The sequence below is a fragment of the Muntiacus reevesi genome, chromosome 7, assembly GCF_963930625.1.
Source record: "Muntiacus reevesi chromosome 7, mMunRee1.1, whole genome shotgun sequence".
NCBI classification, from domain to species: Eukaryota; Metazoa; Chordata; class Mammalia; order Artiodactyla; family Cervidae; genus Muntiacus; species Muntiacus reevesi.
In genome coordinates, this window is record NC_089255.1 from 49,983,074 (window position 1) to 50,005,449 (window position 22,376).

General features: G+C 43.6%; 1 protein-coding gene across 1 annotated transcript in view; it reads right to left on the minus strand.

Annotated features, from left to right (window-relative positions):
* Positions 1-5,467: 5,467 nt before the first annotated feature.
* Positions 5,468-22,376, minus strand: part of LIPC (lipase C, hepatic type) — a 179,279-nt gene continuing 162,370 nt past the window's right edge. The window contains exons 9-11 of the mRNA XM_065941556.1: positions 13,431-13,548; positions 11,693-11,911; positions 5,468-7,080 (exon numbers count right to left, since the gene is read on the minus strand). Of these exons, the coding sequence (XP_065797628.1) occupies positions 6,969-7,080; positions 11,693-11,911; positions 13,431-13,548 (449 nt within the window). The 3' untranslated portion in view covers positions 5,468-6,968. The remainder of the gene's footprint in view (positions 7,081-11,692; positions 11,912-13,430; positions 13,549-22,376) is intronic.

Genomic DNA, 22,376 nt, shown 5'->3' on the forward strand with positions numbered 1-22,376 from the left:
AGTAGGAAATAAGTAAGCCAATAACTAAAATAGGATAGAGGAGTACAATTCTTATGTTAAATTTAAAGGGAATGTTTTTTCCCACTAAAAGAGACACTGAAATTGAGCTGGAAATATAAATCAACCAGCTATACAACATCTAGTAGGAAAATGTCTAAAACTTTTAAAGAAAAAATTATAAAGAAAGGGATGGACAAAGATACTAAGCAAATATAATTTAGAAAAATAGCAAATTGAAGAGTAGACAAGGAGAAATTTAACGTTAAAAGCAACATAAGAGAAATTTTATCTAACCATGTAAAGCACATATGCAGTATTAGCATTAGTTAAGACTATGTGTACCAAACAATATAAATGTAAAGACAACTTGATATAAATTTTGTAGATTTCAAAACATGTTTGTCCTGACGGGGGACAGAAGCCATTAAACAAAGAGACCCACACATTGTCAGGACCAGGGTGAGGGGACTGAGGCACTTGCCTTTGGTGTACAGTTTAAGGCGGCTCCAAAAACTCAGCTAATCAAGAGAAACAATATTTTAGTGCAGTATTTAAAAAAATCAAAATTAATGCAAAAATCTATGATGAATGAAATACCATATTTTATATAAGGACAGAAGCACTGATTTTTTTGTTGTTGTTTTGTTCCAAAATGGCATGGTCACGTTTAATTTTTCCAGAAAAATTAAAAGATGTTAAGAGTGGGTGGGAATAGGGGGTGGGGGCCAAAATATTCATTCGAATTTTCCCATAAGATGTTACAGAAAAACCCGGACAAACTTTTTGGCAACCCGATACATCTGTGTAGTGTGGGATAAGCTTCGTTAAATTACCCCTGGGGCAGTACCACCTCAATTGGGACTTTAAGCATGGGAAGACGCAGGGAGAACAGGAGAGGGGAAGGCAGAGAATCAATAGAGAGCTTTGCACCTTTCAGGGAACTGAAAGACGGCCCACATGCCTAGACCCAGGTTCTCAAAATTAGCGCATACTAGAATCACCAGGAAAGCGTTCAAGTCTCGCGATACCCAGGCTTTACCCAGACCAAGTTAATAAAAGTCCCTAGGAGTGGGGCTGAGAGCTAGGCGGTTTTGAAAGCTTCCGAGGCAGCTCTAACGTGCAGGCTGAGTTGGGACTAGGTGGACCATGACGTACGGAGCGAGGGCGACAAGACTGGAGGGAAAAGGGGAAGCTACCGTATTGGTAATTTATTTGGGGTTTTTTTCCGAAGAGCATTGGGAAGTCATTTGAAAGGCTCAAAGCAGGAAGACACACCGTGGTGCTGTAATGGGAATGGATTGAAAGTGGATCGAGTACAGCGAGAAGAGGCGGAAAGTTGTCGCCCACATCCAGGTAAGAGTGTCAGCTTGGGTTAGAATGATGGCGGTGGAAGCAGGGAGATGTAAACGCAAGAAGTATGGGTAGGGGACTTCCCTGGTGGTCCAGCGGCTAATGCTCCGTGCTCCCAGTGCAGGGGACCCTGGTTCAATCCTTGGTCAGGGAACGGGATCCCACATGCTGCAACCAAGACCTGGCATAGCCAAAGAAATATTTAAATATTTTTTTAAAAAGAAGTTTTGGTAGAATCCATAGGATTTGGTGATTGCTCCATTGTGAAGGGCCAGAGGGGAGGAAGTATTACAGATGCTCCCCTCCCCACCCCCATGTCTGGAATCAGCATCTAGTGGTGTAGTAAATGATACACACTGAGCCACAGAACCGACAGTTTAGGGAGAAGCAGGTTTGGAGGGGAGCAGGGAGGACACCATGGGCTTGGTTCTGAACCTTTGGAGCTTGTGAGACAGCAGAGTGGCAATTGCATATGCAGGGGTGCCCTCCACTCAGGGGGCACCCCACACTGCAACTCTAATGTGGGAGTGGTTGGCCTGCATGGGTCAAAAATGAAGCCAGAAAAGTGGGAAAATGGCCTAAAGAGGGAAAAGCAAGTGAGCAGAGAAGGAGGCCTCGACCTGGAGGAGTGCCAACCTTGCCAGGCTGAATAGAGGGCAAGGAGCAGAGAGGAGATGGAGAGGTGGTGGGGAAGCCAGCAGGGCACCAGTTCCTAAGGCCCCAGGGAGAGAGAGCATCAGTCACAAAACAGCTGAGCATTCAGAGGACAGAGATCCCTGTCAGCTGGGCTGAGCTAGGAAGTAGCTGGTGAAGTGACTGTGCCTGGGTGGGTAACTGAGGTCCAGTTAGGCAGGGAGGAGGACATTCTGGAGGAAAGAAGAGGAAGGAGGCATGGGAAAAGGCAGAGATGAGAAGTGTCGGGCGGGGGAGGTTCCCCCTCTGCTCCTCTTGAGTTCTTATGGCTGTGCATGCTAAGTCGTTTCAGTTGTGTCTGACTCTGTGCGATCCCGTGGACTGTACCCCGCCAGACTCCTCTGTACTCGGGATTCTCCAGGCAAGAATACTGGAGTGGGTTGCCATTTTCTTCTCCAGAGGATCTTCCCAGTCCAGGGATCAAACTTGTGTCTCTTACATCTCTTGATTTGGCAGGCAAGTTCTTTACCGTTATCTACCTGGGAAACCCTTGTGGCTGGATTAATAATAAAGTTGACACAAGACAGATTAACAGGAGAAAAAGAAACATTGAATTCATGCACACGGCAGCCTCATAAAATGGGACCTAAGATGTGGCCAAAGCAGGCAACTTTTATACTGATTAGACAAAGAGACAATGCATTTGTGAGGAATTGACAGGATGAAGAAACTTAGGTTTTGGGTGTTCCATTAGTAAAGAATATAAGCAGAGTTTGGTTTTGGGGTAGTAAATTAAAGAAGTGACGAGGTTTGTTTATACAGGCTTCTCAGACCCAGTTCTTTGGCTCTGGTGATAAGGGTGTCCGTCCTACCTTCAGATCAGAAAGGGCACCTTCACAGGAGAGATTTATTCCCTGCTTTTAGGGAGGTACAAAAGGGTGTCCCTCTTGCACTGGCCATTTCCTAAGTAACTTTAATCCAAAATAACCAATATGCCATTGTGGCATTTTGGGGGGCGGCCTATCCGGAGCCCCAGTGGAAGGAATGAGGTTTTCTGGTGGCCATTCATCACATAGAGATCATTGTAATTCAAGGAGTTTGTAGTATGAGATAAGGTGAGGAGGTAGGTGTGAGAGTTGGATGGTGAAGAAAGTTGAGCACCGAAGAATTGATGCTTTTGAACTGTGGTGTTGGAGAAGACTCTTGAGAGTACCTTGAACTGCAAGAAGATCCAACCAGTCCATCCTAAAGGAGATCAGTTGAAGCTGAAACTCCAGTACCTTCGCCACCTCATGCGAAGAGCTGACTCACTGGAAAAGACCCTGATGCTAGGAGGGATTGGGGGCAGGAGGAGAAGGGGACGACAGAGGATGAGATGGCTGGATGGCATCACTGACTCGATGGACATAGATTTGGGTAGACTCTGGGAGTTGGTGATGGATAGGGAGGCCTGGCATGCTGCAATTCATGGGGTCACAGAGTCGGACATGACTGAGCAACTGAACTTAGAACTTAAGCAGGTAGGTGGTGACTCTGCAGATGACTTCAGTTTCCCTCTTTTTTAACATATATTTTTCAATGTGGACCATTTTTAAAGTCTTTATTGAATTTGTTACAATACTGATTCCGTTTTATGTTTTGATTTTTTGCTGCGAGGCATGTGAGATCTTAGCTCTCCAACCAGGGATCAAACCCAAACCCCCTGCATTGGAAGGTTTACTCTTAACCACTGGACTGCCAGGGAAGTCCCCTCAGGCTTCTTCTTGTCCATCCATTTCCCGTCCATCTGACCTCCCTCTCATCCAGGCTCTGTGGGAGAACTGGCCTTGTCCTGGGCAGTCTGACTCCTTGCTATGCCACCCCAGAGATGTGTAACAACCACCAAAACTTTCAGTGTTTGTGGCAACATTATCAAGGTGAATGCCGAGGATGGGCAGCTTTGCTTTGGAGGGCAGTACATTCATTTTAGTGTTGAATGAAATGCTTGTTTCCTTCTCTCTGACTCCGGGCACCTCAAAGAGCCCAGCTGCAGTGTAATTGACGCCCCATTTCTTTCCTTGAGCTTTCTTACAAGTAAAGCACAAATAGACTTTTGCCTGAAAGGCAAGATGCCAGTGTTATCTTTCCTGAGTGGGCTCATAAATACAGATTCTTTGGAGGAGAGGTGAGTATAATCAGCGAACCAGCCAGCATTTTGCATGTGCAATGAACAGATGTGGCTGCATTATTCAGTTTCCCTATTTGACTTCCCTCCTAAGATGTTCTTCAGAAAATGTGATGTCGATGAACACATCTTCCCGAGTGAAAAGTAATCCATGCCAAGAGAAGTCTCAAATGTTCCTGTGAGCCATTTGTCGTGTCGGTTGCTTATTGATTTCTCTGCCCAAAATGTTATGACGTCCTGTGTCACTTCAAGTTTTCCTACAGAAGTTGAAATAATTTCTAATTATATTTTGTGTGAAACTAATTAGTATTGGAAAGTATGCTAGAGAAGAAAAACGGTTTTAACTCTGCCCTTTATTTTTTCTTTGTATTGCGAAATGTGACATTCATACTGATAGTGCGTGAAAAAATTCACTAAAGAATGGTGATAAAAATGAACACCTGTGCACCCACCATCCGGAGTGACACGTGCAATGTTGCTGGTACCCGGAACTCTCATGTGCACTTCCTCTTTCCAGATTACCACAACCTCACTCTTGTGCCAGGGGTGTTATTGATTTCACTTAGTATTTTACCACCTTTTTTTTTTTTTTCCCATAAAATTGGTTTTATTTTTTAACTTAATCAGAAAAACTTATTATTTATTTTTAAATTTTTGGCTGAGCTGGGTCTTTTGCTGTGCATGGGCTTTCTCTAGTTGCGGCAAGTGGGGGCTGCTCTCTAGCTGTGGGGCTCGGGCTTCTCGTGGCAGTGGCTTCCCTTGTTGCAGAGCAGAGGCTCTGGGGTGTGTGGGCTCAGGAGTTTCAGCCCAAGGGCTTAGCTGTCCTGTGGCATTTGGGATCTTACTGGACACGGGACTGAACCCATGTCTCCTGCATTGGCAGGTGGATTCTTAACCACTAAGTCCTTTACCACCTATTTAACCTATCATTAATGGTACAGTTTAGCTCTCCTTGTAACATACTACATATATGTTTTGTGTCTGTGTAAATGCATAAGCCCACAAGTGCTTCCTTAAATCCTGATGCCTCCATACTTCTCTTTCTCACTCTAGACTCAGCCCTATCTTGTTACATGTGTAGCTTTGGGTCATCTTTTTTGCTGCTCTTTAACAACCATTAGTAAGAATGTACCACAGTTCATTGCATTGCATGGGTGAATATGTGGACTGTTTTTGCTTGTGATGTTTTCAAGGCTGATAGGAGTATGCTTTGACGTGTGCATAGATTCTACAGGGTACATAGCAAAGAATATATTTAAAAAGTGATGTTTAAAAATTTTTTAAATTTAATTGTTATATTTTTGGCTGTGCTGGATCTTCGTTGTTGCGAGTGGGTTTTCTCCAGTTGTGATGACCAGGATTCTCATTCCGGTGGCTTCTTATTGTGGAGCATGGGCTTTAGGGTGTGCGGGCTTTAGTAGTTGTGGTCTGTGGGCTCCAGAGCATAAACTCAGTAGTTGTAGTGCATGGACTTAGTTGCTCCAAGGCAATGTGGGATCTTCCCAAGAGCAGGGAAGGCATTGGCAGGTGGAGTCTTAACCACTGGACTACCAAGGAAGTCCCAAAAAGTGATATTTAAAATTTTCTCTGGATAGTCAATGATAAAACATGCCCATCTAATGCAGAGGTTATCTTATTGTAAATCTTAGTATTTCTGACATAATGGAAAATATTGTTCATTTTAACATCTAATATTTCTAGATACACACAATAGCTAAAAGGGCAGTCAGATGCTTTTGCAGTCAAGAGTAGCATTCAGGACACAATATACAACCTGACCCAGCTGTCCTTCCTCCCCCACATCCTTTAGTTCTGTGGGTCTTTCCAAGACAAATAAAAGTGAATCATGCAGTTGATTTCATCAGAGGCAGACGCAGATATCTCTTTAGGACTTTTGTCTGCGGGAGTCCTGCTTGGGGCAAGAGCGTGTGAATGATGAGCTGTGTAGAGCTGAGGCTATGCCAAGGTCAGGTGAGGCTTTGACGTGCATAGTGAGATTCTCCTCTCTGAATTACTTGAAACACAGATCCAAGTAATTGCCAGATCTAATATTTCCTTCACATGCTCTGTGGTGGAATTTGCTGGTCAAAGCATCATTATTTCATTTATTGGGCAGTTTGAGATTTGATTTCTAAGTCTTTGAGATAGTCCAAGTTTTCCATTAGCTTCTGTGCCAAGCATTAGTGAAAGAGGAAAATGGTACTTAAATAGTAATTTAATCATTACAGTGACCAACTGCCCAGCTTTTATGGTTATCGTTAGTAGTTTTAGGAGAATTCTACTACTCTTGGTTTGGTTCAGTGAAATAATTGTATGATTTGTTTGATGGAAACTCTTAGTTTAAGTAGAATTTTTTTTCTATGGTCTTAAAGGGTATGTGCTTTGGGACACACAACTGTGATTAACTGGAATTTCACTTTATGGAATTGCTAGTTATATTGTAAAGAAGTATCTTCCCAGCATGCTTCAAAAAACTGATCAGAACAAACTAGCAAGCAAATAAGGGAAATTTGACTTAATTGTAAAAGACATTTTAAATTAGAACAGTGGATCTCAGATGACTCTTAAACTTGTACTTATTTGCATATATTACCAATTAGTCAGAAAATTGGGAAAGTTCTGGTTACACTAATATTTGAATATAGTTACATAACAGTTTTGAAAATCTCAGTTTATAACAGTGAAATGAGCTCCCTTTTAAATCTAAACCCTATTAAAGCTTTATGCAAGACTCTTTATGTAACTTTGGTTTCCAAACAAAGCAACCATTCCAGATAAGGTATAAAATCATTTATTCTTCACACTGGGTCTTCATTAAAGCTCATCTGATCTTTTGCTTCAGTATTTCAGAGTTTGCTTCACATCTCACAAAGGTTTTCTCCTGGGCTGGGTGAAGTTGTAGATCATTCATGTTTTCTGAGCAAAATGTCATTCTGCATAGGAAACATCAAGCAAACATAGCACTAAGTTTTGGGTGGAGCTTATTGAAATGTTTCGTCCTTTGTTAAATACTCAATTCATGTAACATGAACTTTATGCTATTTTTTTAAAAGAAAAAAAAAGAACTAGGTCTTTATGACTGCAAATATTTTTATAACTTCAGAGAAAAACAAAACCCAAATCAGTTAAAGCAATCTGTGTAAGGCTTCCAGGAGCTCTTCATGGTGTGATATTTCACTTCTGTAAAGAACTCAAAGTCCTGGGGCAGTCCTGCTTTGTTCTGCCTTATACAGCTCATCAAAGATTTGAGAGTGACAATTGTTTCTTTCACTACATGACCCTGTCTCCAAGGCAAACATTCGCACTTTCTTCAGCTGTTCCTCACAGGCAAGCTTCGCTCCCAGCCTTCCTTCTTTGGACACACTCCAGTTTGTCAATAGCCTTCTTAAAGGTACCCGGGCATGAGGCCACTGTCACCAGCATCTGCCTGGCTCAGCACTATAAGCCTGCCCTTCCCTCTTATTTGATCTTCCAGCCACAAAGGACATCACCATGGGTTCTGGGTCTCTCTTGGAGACCAACAGCTGATGACTTTGACCGTTGGTTTGGCCTGAGATGCTATTTTGTGTTACTGACTTCAGTTGAATCTATTTGGGAAAAAAAAATAGCAATAGTCACAGAGAAATGTAGTTTATAGCTTCTTTTTTAAAAAAAAAATTGTATCTAAGGTCAAATATTTACTAAGTCAAACTTCTAAAATTAAAAAGTATTGTAATTATGGATGCATTTGAAAAATTCAAATAGTAAAGAAATATATAAAATTGAGTATTAAAGGTCTTCTCCATCACCTTTCACTAATATGACCCCTCTCCCTGTTTTCATGGTTTGGCTTCTGTCTCTCCAGACCTCTTTCTATGCATCTACACTTGTATGGATGTTCATATACAAACATAAAATTTGTTGTATGAATTTTTCTGAAAAATTTCCTCATCATCAAATAACATATTTGGAGACCTGTTTGTGTAAGTATATACACATTTATTTCATTCTCGGATGGACCTAAAGATGATCATACTAAGTGAAATAAGTCAGACAGAGAAAGACAAATACCATATGATATCACTTATATGTGGAATCTAAAAAACTATACAAATGAACTTGTTTACAAAACAGAAACAGACTCACAGACATAGAAAACAAACTTATGCTTACCAAAGGGAGATGTGAAAGGGAAGGATAAACTGGGAATTCGGAATTAACAGATACACACTGCTCTGCATAAAGTAGATGAGCATCAAGGACCTTAGCACAAATAACTATATTCAATATCTTGTAATAACCTATAATGACAAAGAATCTGGATAGGCGAATCACTTTGCTGTACACCCGAAATACTGTAAATCAACTATATTTAAAAAAAATCTATTTGATTCTTTCTCACCTGCCACATAACATTCCAGTGTATGGATGTATCACAATGCATTTAGCCATTTTCCTATTAATGGAGATTGGGATTTTCCCCAATGGGTTAGTGTTTACAAATAGTACTGCAACAAACATTTTAGTGCATAGATATCCTTAGTGGATATGTTGGGTATTTCTCCAGGGTAGACACCTAGCATAAAATTCTGGGTCAAGATTCTGCATATGTCATATTTTGATAACATAAGCTCCATGAGACCAAGGACTTTATCTACTCTGTCTACTACTGTATATCCGGTGCCCCCAGCAGTGTCTAGTGTAAGATATATGTTCACTAAATGTTAGTCGTTGAATGAAATTCGCCTACAAAGGTTCTGTAATTTATACTTCCACAAATAGTATATGAGAATGCCCATTTCCCCACACCTTTACCAACTCTGGATGTTATCTGTGTTTTAACTCCTGCAAAACTAATGGGTGACCAGTGGTGATTTCATTGATTTTTGTTCTGCATTTATATGATTACTGAGGCAATCAAGTATCTTCTCATTTTGTTTAGCCAATCACTTTTCATGTCTTGCTATAGAACCAATCTTCTCTGCTCTCGGTCTTCACCCTACAACAGTCCCTCTCACCCCTGACTTTGTGCTTTGGGGGAAGAAAGTCACCTCTCATTCAACTCCTTCCACAGAGGTAAAGAGCAAGTCACTTGACCATTTTTTTTTCCTTCTTGTTGTTAGCAAAGAGATTAAGAGTATGAGGTTTAATGTTTGCATCTCAGCTCTGGGATTTTAGTTTGTAAAAGGTACTCAGAAATTGGTAGTTGTTATTAGCCGCATGAGGTACATATTATAATTCCCATTTGTTCCTAAAGAACTGAGTCTCAGAGAGGAACAGTTATTGTCTGAGCCTACATAGGTGGAAGCAGTGAAATCAAAGTTTGACTTTAGGTCCAGCTGATGCAGAGATCGTTGGATTCCATCTGCGTGTTGCTCTTCTCACTGCCTGTCTCTCTGGGAATGCCTCTTGGCCTCCCTGAAGCCTGCTGCAACAGTGACCCACAGAACCAACCTGAACCAGTCTTTCTTAGACTTCTAGACCGTGCAATACTAGACTCACTATTCAGAGTGTGATCTGTGGACCAGCAGCATCAGCAGCACCGGGGAGCTTGTTAGAAATGTAGACTCTCAGGCTCTACCTACTTGAAGCAGAACCTACATTTTAACATGACTCCCAGATGATTCATGTGCACATTAAAGTTTGAGAAACCCTGGGATGAAGCAGATCATTAGTAAAATTAACGCATCTTGTTTTCCTAATTAGGTCCTGGAGTTTCTTAATGCCCAAAGCCATAACTCTGACTTTTTTGGCATCCTTCCCAATGGCATTGGGTACTCCAAAGACCCATAGGAAGCACTGAGTTAAAAACTTAAAAAACTATAGGTCCCAGATCCCTTCCCTCCTTTGCGTGATGTACCTCTTACAGCCCAGAGGAAAGTTGTGATGTGCATATATATGCATTTCCAGCTCTACAACACTGCTAGATTAAAGAAAGTCAGATCAATGGGACCACGACTAATGGAGGCGGAACTGTTAAAAACTGTGCAGAGGCAATGAACGGGCAATGATTCAGACAAACTAAGTCAGACCTGGCCTCAGACAATTATTAGCAATGTCCCCAAGCAGCGGAACTCCCATGAGCCTCAGGTTTCTAAGCTGCTCAGCAATACTACCTGTTTCAGAGGCTCACTGGGAAGCTTCCATGAGGTGAATGCTGTCGAGCCCCTAGTTCAAGCCCATGGTGCAGCAAGGGCTCTGTAAGCACCGCTTGCATCCCTCCCTTCTTTCCTTCTGCCGGTGTGGGTCAGCACCAGGGGAGGAGGTAGCTCTGTGTTTTATACTATCGTTCAGGTCGAGGCACCTAGAACTGTCATGGCGAGTGGCCTCTAAAACTGAGGATTTACTCTCTAGCTGAGAGAATCCGGGGAGGGTTGGTGCTCAGAAGCTGAGCTGCTCTAAAGGGCCAACAAGTCATGCAAGAATAGCTAAGTGCCGAAGAGGAGAGAAGCAGTTTAATTTTCTCAAATTGATCATGTGGAGAAATCTGTTGGCTGACTGCAGAGTATGCTTTTAGTAATTGCCAGGATTTTGTATCCCAGGGAGATAAAATCTCGGAGTGCGGTTGTGTGAGGGACTCAGGGGGCATAAATCTGCCACGGGCGGCTGCTAGCAGCGGCACCCCAGGGGTGAGGGAGGAGAGCGGTTCAGAGGTGAGGGGCGCGCTGCTCTTCAGCTCCACTGGCGGCACTCCAGAGAGAAAGCGGGCTACTCGACAGAGGGCAGTAGGAAAGGAGAGACACATTTCCTGAATACAGTGGGGAGGAGACAGGAGAAGGTCTGCAGAAGTGCAGAACCACAGAAAAGCACGCAGTCCCGGGAAAATATACCGAGCATCCCTTTGCTCTGCTGAGAGGACTGAGGGAGCAGCTGGACATCCTTTCTTGCCTTAACTCCCTGCCCTCAACCCACCCCTGCATGTTCCAGGGCCCCTGGGCCAAGGGAGACATTCAGTCACACAGAACCGCACCTCCTGAGGGTAACCCGCTGGTCCACAACAGAATTTCCTAGGGCTCTTATTACCAAATGTGTGGTCCTCCATAGACCACAGCCGGTCAGAAGCTCTTCAGGTGGGTCTGGGAATTCTGCATGTTTCATAAGCTTCCCAGTGATCCCTTGGCATTCTAAGATTTGAAAGGTGCCTCTTCAGTGTGAGATTTTGAGATTGTGATCTGCTAAAAGCATTTCTTTGGATAAACAACAAAGAAGAAATGTCACTTCTAGGTCCTTGCTGTTCAAAATGTGGTCCTTGGGCCAGCACCTGGTGAAATCTGAAAAGCACTGGGCCAGTGAGTGGTTCTCAGACTCTGGAGGCAGGTAGCTGGTAACTGGGGGGCAGAGGAAAGAGGCTAGATGGGAATCAGAAGACCTGGGTGTAAATCTTGGTCCTTCCACCTGTGGCTTTGGGAACTCAGGATTGTCATTGCACCTTTTCGAGCATCTGTATGTCATCGTTGGAACATAACAATGCCCACTTCATAAGATAAATGCAAGTATTAAATTGTGAAAGTGCTGACGTAGGTAGATGCTCAACAGATATTAGGAGGAGGTTGAAATAGCACTCACCTTTGCTGTGTTTCTCCCACTTTGACTCTGATGCTCTTCAGAGCAAGGCCCGAGTGAAGGGACTCTCTTCCCCAGGGGATGATGGTTTGGACCGTATTCCAGACATTGGACCACACCATGCTGTTTTCCCACTTGAACTTGATCATGACCAGTTCCCCAATATCCACATCCAGTGTGATAAGAAAGGAATAGGTTTCATTACCAGTAATTCCTTTGCTCCTTAAAGATACAGAGGAAACGAGACATAGTCAGTTGATTTGTAGCAGCAAAGTGAGGCTTAGGGACTTTCAGGAGGTGTTAGATTTGCCTGAATGACTCGTGATGGTCTTTTCTGCTGCATTTCCCAAAGTGGTGTTGGACAGACTATTAATAGAGATAGCAATAGATGTGCCAGGATAAAAAAGGGTTTTCCAGAATAGTAATACTGGGAAAACCATCTTATTTTCTGTGATAGCATATTTAAAAGGTTGCAAGTGTTCTGCAGTGATGAATCTAGTTAACTTTGTTTAGCTCAGGCTTCCTAATCTCTAGCTTAACACATCAGGAGAACTGCCTCCAAAAAAGGCAGGTGTCTCTGGGCAATACAGCTCTCTGTAGGTTTGATCAACACATGAGCACCACACTACAATCTTCTCTCCAGATCAGTGCTTTTCTTCCTCCCCAACGTAAATAGAAACTTCTGTTAAAACAACAAGTATGGCAGTAATAGAAAACCACATATAAAAGGGATGTACCAGTTTGGAGCAAAATTTAAATGCAGATCCTTAGGTATCATTATCAGCTTTACTCACTAATCTCCAAGACATTAAAATGTCCCAATACTGACAGAGCAGTCAGGCACTCTTTCCACTACTTAGAACAATCCCTGCTCCCCCGGGGAGAGATTTGGGATGTGCAGAGTTAGCACTGGATTTAGGGTGAGACAGGTGGCTGGAGGATTCCCTGGCTCAGCTCATCTTAGCTCTTCCTGCAGGATGTTGCAGAGCACCGTTTAGGAATCCACCCACCCCACGAGGCTGGGAGCACTCTAAGGATAGAGTCCTCTCTACCTCTAGTGCAGAGCACTGACGCATCCTTGCCGAGTGACTGAATCAGTGGGATGATTGAGGTTCAAAACCAGGGGTGATTTTCGGGAAGCTGAGAACCGTCCCTGGAGCGGGTGAAGGCTGGTGTCACTTCCCAAGGAGAGCCCATGCTGAGGGTGGAGATGCTGAAATAAAGCGGCCGGTGAAGCTGGCCAGCCTGTGTTGTGAGCAGGTGTGTAGCAGGCCGAAGGACAGGTGGGGAGGGCTGGCAGTGCAGGCTGACTGAATGGAAAATTCGTGCCAAGGTGAATGAGACCAGTTTTATTTCCAGGTTATGGCTTTCAGAACTCACTGGAGAGGCGCTCAGGGCCTTCCTAGGTGGACAGGAGTGCGTCCTGCTCCTGCTCTCGGCACTCCTCTTAGACTGGCCACCCCTGGTCCTCCTCTCCATTCAGCCCCTGTCACTTCGGGCCCATCACAGACGCAGGTGGCAGCGACATGAAGCAATGGCTGGGACTTGGGGAGGCCGGGGAGAGGTGACAAAGTGCCGAGCGTGGGCGGATGTCCCATCTGATGGGGTGCTTGGGACACTCGTACTGGGCTGAGAAAAGTAGGCTGTGCCTGGCCCGACCCTTGATAAGCAGAGTGCATCCAGACCCTGGGAGAAAGCTAAGCCTGTCCTCACCGTGGATGGGGCTGCATTGCGTACTTACAGAGTGATGGGGATCTTCTGCCTCTCCCCTCTTGTTCCGAGGAATGACACAGTGAAAGTTAGTTCTACAGAGTTCTCAGTTTGGTTGATGAACCGAATCTTGAACTGGTAATGATAAACTAGAGGGGGATGGGATGGCGCAGGAGAGAGAAAGACAATATAAGCAGAAATTTTTAAAATAAAAAATCTTGTATTTTTTAAAATTTAAGAAAGCAGAGAGAAAAGTATGGATGAATAGATACCCTGTTTTTGTTTTCAGGGAGGTGGAATTCTGAATGCTATTTTCCTCTTTTTCCTTTTCTGAATTTCTTAAATGTCTAAGAGGACTTATGTTTGTAATATAATAAGTATTATCCAGCAAAAAAAAAAAAAGAAAAAGACAGAATAGAAGTATAGTATAGTATAGTTGGTATTCTCACTAATTTCTAGATGAAATTTTGTTGCACTATTCCATGTATTTAGCAAGGGTCCCCATTTATAAATGAAAGGATAGACTGCCTTTTAGGCAGCAGAAAAAGCAAGAGAACACACAGCTATTTTCACTTTTGCCTCTATTTGATGGTGTTAGTTTTAGGGTGGGACAGAGCAACAGCCACGAATATGCCCTGATGACCACATCTCTGCCTTCTGGACTTGGAAACTGGTTCTGTGGGGTTCAACAGCACATTTCCTGAGAGAAATCAGACAACTAGTTCTAGTACCTGGGCCTAAAATTGTTCTGTCTTTTCAAGTGTCCAGAATGTCCTTCTTCTGTGTTGTTTGGAATAGGAAAATTAATTTTATTCTTCTTTACCTAAATATAGCCTATATTTAGCTAATAAAAACAAATTACTTACTATCAGACAGGTGTTATTAAACATTTTACATGGCACCATCTCAATTACTCATCATAATGACCCTATGAAGAGGGTATTGCTATTATCAGCCTCATTTAAAATTTTTTTATTTTATTTTTGGTTGCTCTGGGTCTTTGTTGCTGCACATGGACTTTCTCTAGTTTCAGGGAGTGGGGGGCCACTCTTTGTTGCCGTGAATGGTTTCTCATTTCACTAGCTTTTCTTGTTGAGGAGCACAGTCTCTAGGTGTACAGGCTCAGGAGTTGTGGTGCATGGGTTTAGTTGCTCTGAGGAATGTGGAATCTTCCTGAAGCAGGGATCAAACCCATGTCCCCTGCATTGCAGGCGGGTGCTTTACCACTGAATAGGGAAGTACTATCAGCCTCATTTTATAAAGGACAAAACCAGGGCTAGAGAGGTGAAGTGACCTGCTCAGGGTCACATAGCAGAGTCTGTGCTGTTGGCCTGGAGCAATTGCCTTGCTCAGCCTGCACTGTTACATCAACCAGCTGTGGGGCTGTTTTCAAAATTATCCCACCTCATTTCCAAATAACTGATGGCTGCTTGGACTTCTTTATCTTGCTGTCTCCATATTCTCTAAGTAATTGTGGCACTTTAGCTTAAACAGGCGTAATATGGCATGTCAACTTGATTGGTAGGACTGCCTGGGGCCCATGTTGAGATGGGCTGTGAGACCATGTCTAGGCTCTTAGGAGGACTGCTGTCTGCCTTGGGCAAAGGAAAGGGGATATATGATTACTTGTTGTTATTTGCTTTTTCTTTTCATAGTAGTTGCTTAATAAACATGTGTGGGATGCATGAACTGACAACTTGTTTGGGAATATCAGGATGTGTATGAACATTAGGAAGATGGAAATCACCCCAGAGAATTCAAAATTGGAGTTCTAAGCTTTGTTGTAGAATTCCTCCTGGAAAGCATAGGTCATGGAACTAACCACTCGATTATCCATTCCATGCACCCAGCATGTGGAAATTCACCATCCCCATGAATCAATCTACTTACTCCCAAATGGTATGTTTCCACTGGAGGTTGGTAGCTATAGCCACTGCAGCAGTGGCTAGTGGCACGTTGCCAACACATCAGCTGCAGGGTTCTGGTGTGCCTGTATTGCTGGGTTTCTGGGTTATTTACACAGCTCTAACCTTTGTCATAAGCCCATTTTCCCGTTTGGGTTTTGGAGTGGATTGGCTTCAGTCCTCTGTATATTAGGTGGTCACGTACTCCAGCCTGGGATAAAACAGATGCTCTCAAGACTGCGAGGCTGTGGGTGAGAAGTCAAAGGAGGACTGAGGGACCCCAGGAAAGTTCCCTAAACCCTTGAGTGACAGTGGTAGAGACAGAGCCTCTGGCCTCTCATCCCAGAAGCCTCTGGAGAGATCTTATGCTATTTGGGGTCTGTCTAGGGAACTCTGTAACAAGTAAATAGTCTTGTAAGTTGAACTGAGACAAAAAGATAGGAGACAAGGCATTGGGGGTGTGGGGTAGAATGTGGACAGGATGACATAAGCGAATTGGTCTTGGTTAATTCCCAAACAAGGAGGCAGAGAATCTCCCAGAGCATGCAAGGAACTCATAGCAACCAGTTTAATATGTATTCATTAGAAATCTACTACCCAGCCCAGTGCTGAAAGCTGTTGGGTATAAAGGAATAAAACAGTGTAATTGGCTGTATACATGGTAACACACTGACTAACATTTATTTTGTTTACCTGTGCCTGACACTTCGTATTTTTATCTCATTTAATCCTTATGACAGGTGATACTATTATTATTTCATTTAAGAGAAGAGGAAGCTGAAGCACAGACAGGTTGATTTTTCCAGTATCACACAGCTAGTAAGTAGCATAGCTGTGACAGAAGTCCAGGCCACCTGACTCCAGAACTTGACTTTTAAATGTTTATACCCAAGACCAATAGTTTTATATACCCTAAGGAAAATGCTCATGTGTGGAAAGAGGTTGAAGTTCAAAGACCTTGTAACAGAATTTTTAATTAAAAATAAATTTAAAACACCCTAAATATTCACCAATAGAGAAATGACTATGGACTAATAATGACAATTATTATAATTACCATTTAGCTCTTTGTTTTGTTCCAGACACTGAACTATGGTTTCTCAAAATTATTTCATTTCTCTTTTCTACCACTTTATAAGATGCCTCCTTTAACCTCGCTTTGCTTCATTTTACAAATGAAGACGCTAAAGCTCAGGAAATTTGAGTAACTTGTCCATTGTCGTGCAGCTATGAACTAGCAAAACTGCAATTAAAGTTTAGTCTACTGATTTCAAGTTCATATTCCCAAACATGTGATTTACTCTTATGAAGTGATTAAAAGATATTTTTGGAATGGTTTCAATGCTTATGAAAGAAGTAGGGAAAAAACCCCAACCAGCCATCAGGATACACATTGAACATCTAACATGAGACTAATTCTAATAAAACTGAATGCACAGAAGGAGGGAGATTTGCAAAAATATTAAGTGATTATCTCTGGGGAGGGAAGTAATTTTTATTCTCTTTTTTGTGATATTCTGCAAATTCCACATTTTCTGCAGTAAGCATGTATTCTAATTAGACTCTTCCTGGAAAAAGAAAAGTTTTAAAAAGTATTAAGAAATATAACAGAACCAGAAGCTGTGGTCCTGGCCTTAGAGGTGCTTGCAGCTGGGAAGCAGAGTCACTTCTGTGACCCTTGTCACCTCCTATCCAGTCTCATGGGCATCAATGTCCAGGATCTTCTCTCCTTGAGGGCAGTGTTGGGGTCATGTTAACACTTTAACCTCCATGATTCACAGCACACACTGGGAATCTAAGGAGTGCTTCTGGGGCTTTTTGTGTGAAAACAAGGCAGAACGCATGTTACATTAAAGAGTCTAATTATGAATAGGACTAATCAGAATATTGCTTCCACTTGTTGAGATCCCACTAAACATCAGGCTACGTACTAAGTGCTTTTTGTTGTTGTTGTTCAGTCGCTAAGTTGTGTCTGACTCTTTGCAAGGCCCTGGACTGTAGCCCACCAGTCTCCTCTGTCCATGAGATTTCCCAGGCAAGAATACTGGAGTGGGTCGCCATTTCCTTCTCCAGGGGATCTTCCCGACCCAGGGATCGAACCCACATCTCCTGCATTGGCAGGTGGATTCTTGACCGCTGAGCCACCACGGAAGCCCTATACTAAGTGCTTTGCATACATTATTTTTGTCCTCCAGACTAAATGAGGATAACACGGTGAGACTGCATTTTCTATACCTACCCCTGCTGTCCTGGTCCACTCTCTACCCAGTTCTGGACCCCAGGATGTGACCCCCAGAGCCTCATCTCCCGGCTTCCTTATTGGATGGCTTCTGGCTCACACTGACCCACCGAGGACACACCAGCAGGAGATCAGGGCAGAGCAGAGTGAGGTCAGGGTATTTCTCTGCTTCCTCCTGCTTTGAAGCCTGACTGTAGTAACTGTTCTCCCTGATGAGCTGCTGTCAGGAGCTTCTCCTTCACAGCTCACATTCTCTTAGGCTATTCCTTCTCTTCGCTTCTCCCAGTACCCTGTTGTTAGATTTAGGTGCATCAACAGCCCACGTTGCTTTCCTTAATATCACCACCCTCTCTAAGGTGTTCTGCCTGCTCTCTTTAGCTGACTCAGGTGAGTAGGGTCCTGTTTACTGCTGAGACCCAGAGAGATAGGGTGTCAGTGATCCTGATGAATCACAGATAAGGAAGCAGAGGTTTGCAATTCCTTGGTGTCTCACTTGGTAAAGAATCCTCCTGACAATGCAGGAGATGCAGGTTTGATCCTTGTGTCGAGAAGATCCCCTAGAGAAGGAAATGACAACCCACTTTAGTATTCTTGCCTGGGAGATCCCATGGACCGAGGAGCCTGGCTAGTTACAGTCCAGGGGGTTGCAGAGAGATGGACATGACTTAGTGGCTAAACAATAACAAAAAAGCAGAGATTTGAAGGAGTCTAAGGTGACTCAGATAGATAGTCAGAAGTGGAGCCGACTTTGAACCCAGGTTGTCGGTCTGATTCCAAAAGGCCCTTCCCACTGTGTCCTGGGATTCTGGTTCTGGCAAGCTGAATCCTCCCTTTGAAAGCAAACTGCAACAGCCCTGAAGAAAAGCTGCAGTCTAAACGTGCCTCCTGTGAAGCCACCAAGACAAAGTGCCTGCCAGGTCTGATCCACTGACATCTATCCTGGGCTATCCTTCTTCCCAGTTGCTGGTCTGCTAAATGTCCAGCCCCCGGGGCAGGGATAAATATTTCATGTCCCTGCACTAGAGATGAGTTTTTGTCTTCCTTTGTTCTTAAAATGTGAGTAGGAAGAGACCAATTTCCATATCTGAGATGTCATGGTTCCCCACGATTCTGAAGGAAGGGATTGGCTTTGATGGTTGCAAAGGTCCTGTTAGCTCTCACATCCTATGGATGAGAATTATCTGTGCCCTGCAGTGTCTCCCTGGGGCAGGACCTATGCAGGAGGTCAGAACCATCAAGGGTGTGTAAATCGTGGAGGTCACAGACGTGCAGGAACATGGGCACCCACGTCTGCAGAAGCATGATGCCCAAACCTATAACACAATGATAGCACAAGGAATTCCTTTTGCCTTGTACTAGGAAAGCCACTTTTGGGGAGAAATATTGAAATTATTTTTTTTAATTTGTAAGAGACTTTCATGTTTAGAACTAATTATTTTTTCTTATTTTGGATTTTGTGTTTTTCCTTAAAAAAAAAAGAAAAAAAGACCATTACCTTTTATTTCCCACCACTCCCCAGGACAATGATGCTATTCTAAAGATTAAGGAAAAAAGCATGAATAATTTTTGCTCACTTTACCTTATGGCGTGTTTAATAAGGATTTTAAAAAATGATTCCGGGGAAATGCTTTTGATCCTGTGACTGCAGGGAGTACAACGTGTTCCTCAGTCCAGGCAGGAGAAGTTATTTCAAGTCTTAACGGTGCAAAGCATGAAATAGCCCATTAACCCTGGATGAGATCAGGCAAAGTCCACCTGGGGCAGAGATGTGAGGCCTCTGGAGAGTCTCCTCACCAGATCGCCCCCCTGGGGTTCAGATACCCTAGAAACCCTGGATCCTAGTTTCATGTGGACCCCACTGGTGCCACTTAACAAAAAAATAAGTTTCTTTTTACAAGGTAGCCACTATGGGCACCAGGTGATGGAAATTTATTAAAAAAAGGACTTTTTTTTTTTTTTTTTGGTCTCACGGAAAATATTCTGAATCATTAGATAGTGGCTTTGGGAGATATTATGGCTCTTTTTGCAAACATCAGAGAGGTCTTTTTTTTTGAGTGTATAGATTTTTCTCTCATGGAGATGGTGAGAATGAGATCTTGTGTTCTCTTGCAGCACTAAGGTCTTGTTCCTAGATCTCATATGCCTCTAACCCGAGAGGGAGGCTGAAGAGCATGGAATTGATACGATGGACTTAAGCAGGGGATTAATGTATGAATAGCCAACACTAGCAGGGGCTGGCTGAATGAACTCAGAACAGGATCAAGGGAAGAAGAGAAATGGGCTTTTTTGTTTTTCTGACTTTAGTTTAAGATAGCATTTTTTTCCCCAATTCATCCTCTTTTAATTGAAGGATAATTGCTTGACAATATTGTGTTAGTTTCTGCCATACATCAACATGAATCAGCCATAAGTATACATATGTCCAGAAGAGAAGAGTGCTCTCATCAGCTGGTGTGAATTCTCACTGGCTGGTTGGGCCCAGGAGCAGGGAGAAAGTACCGGCAGGAGGAGGAGGGGAAGAGAGGAGGGATGATGGACTACTGTGTCTCAGGAATGAGCTGTTATTAATACTGAGTGAACTGGTCTCAGCCCTAATGCTCAGGCCATGTGCAGTGAAAGGAGCAAAGGCCATGGAATGGGGGAGACTTGGGGTCAAACATTATGTTTGATACTGTGCAGGGCCCTGTGGGGCTCCCGGGCACAAGGTCCTTCTGTGTCCCCCATTTCTTTGATTATAGGAAACAGCCTTCATTCATCCTCCATGAACTTCCCTGAGTTCCAACCGGCAGATTCAAGCAGTTGCTAATTAGGGAAGGGAGGGAATTTGAGACCAGGGAGAAACTAACATTCAAGAGAAACCATAGTGCATCCTTGGGGGCAGGCCATCAAGGGATACACACCGCAGTATCCTTTACCCATTTTGCAGATACTGGAAACCCGCTGCAGGTGGAAGAAGTTATAACCATGGTACACTGCCCACAACCATGTAGACCCCAGAGCAACTGGTTGATGATACTGACTCCCACTTACCTCACCACCAGCCCATCAGAAGAATGTCCACGAGCTGATCAAACCCTTTATAAACAATTACTATAATACTTCTCACTATCTTCCCCAAGTTGGGACACATGGTTTTGAGGGCATTAGCCAGCTGTGGCCCCCTTTGCCTGGCAAAGCAATAAAGCTCTTCTTTTCTACTTCACCCAAAACTCTGTCTGAGATTCGATTCAGCACCAGTGTACAAGTTTTCAGCATAATGTTTGCTCCTTATAAGCTGGGTGACTTTGGGGAGGTGATTTAACCTCACTGAATCTCAATTTATCTGTTGGAAAATTAGGCAACATCAGTCTCCCCCCTTCCATCTCTGTCTCTGTCTGTAGGTTGTTGTGAGGATTAAATGATAAATGAAATAATTGATGCAACACATCCAGCGTAGTGCCTGAACCTAGTAAGCTCCCCTGAGGGCTGCTTCCTTCTCTTCCACCCCATTACTGCCTCCAATTGCTGTGAGGATTAAATTAGATAAGGTGCTTGCTAGCAGGACTCCACACAGGTTTGTTTCCCGCCTCCTTCTCTTAAATAAAAAGAAAAAGAAAAAAAAAGGGCTCCCAAACTAGTAAAATTTCCTTCCAAAAGGGTGGGATTGGAAGTGGGCGATAAATTGCCTGGTTTCCCTCAGTGACTGTTTCCCAATTCTCTTTCTGCTCCTGCTGTCCTCTCCCTTGTTTACCCGGATTCTGGCGTATGGTTGTAGAAAATAGATCCTTTGATGGTTTTGTCAAAATATCTTGGGAGCCAGAGGAATGAGGACCAAGTTAGTCATCCTTTCTGCAACTACAATCAGAAGGCAATGTTTATCTTGCCCAGCCAGATCCTGCACTGAAATATATAGTACAATTAGATGTCCTTGAAAAATGTGGCTTGTGGATGTTCTGTAACCAGGGGTGGGTAGGTTTGTTCCTTTATGAATCTATAAGTACTCATCAAAGGCTGGAGGTGGTCACTGAAATAGACTTTGGGAGTCCAAATCACAATGATCGTGGCATGGTGGCTGAGGAGGGGAGCAGTTATAGGGCCTAGATTAAAGACTTGATGTCAGCACTATCAATAGAACTTTCTAGATGATGGAAATGGTCTATTTCTGTACTCTCTTATGGCAGCCACATAGTTGAGCATTTGAAAAGCGGCTAGTATGACTGAGGATTCAAGGTTTTAATTTTAAGTAATTTAAATAGCCACATATGGTTAGTGTCGCACTATATAGGGCTTCCAAGGTGGCACAGTGGTAAAGAATTCACCTGTCAATGCAGAAGGCATGGGTTCAATCCCTGGGTTGGGAAGATATCTTGGAGTAGGAAATGGCAACCCGCTCCAATATTCTTGCCTGAGAAACCCCTTGGACAGAGGAGCCTGGTGGGCCACAGTCCGTGGGGTTGCACAGAGTTGGACATGACTAAGCACACATGAGTGCAAGCAATATACAGGCTGCAGCACCCCAGGAGCAGCGGCTTTCACATGGGTGGGAGTCTCATCTGGGCATAATTTCCAGCTATACCCAGGGTACCTGATGTGGCCGAAGGGCTGTGCTCCCTGCCAGTGAGGGAAATTAGGCTGAGCAGATTAGGACTGGAAGGGCTGAGGTGGATCTGGGGGGAATTTGGAGGGCCCAGGGGATGGGAAGGTGCGGTGCAGGCTGCAGCTCATCCCCGGAATCTCTGGGGCTGGCGGTTTGGTTCAGGCAGTCTTATCTCACAGTCTTATCTCACAGTCCCGACCCTGTATCTTCACTGGATATCCCTGGTGCAAGATGAGCGGCTGGTGAGAACGAGACCCA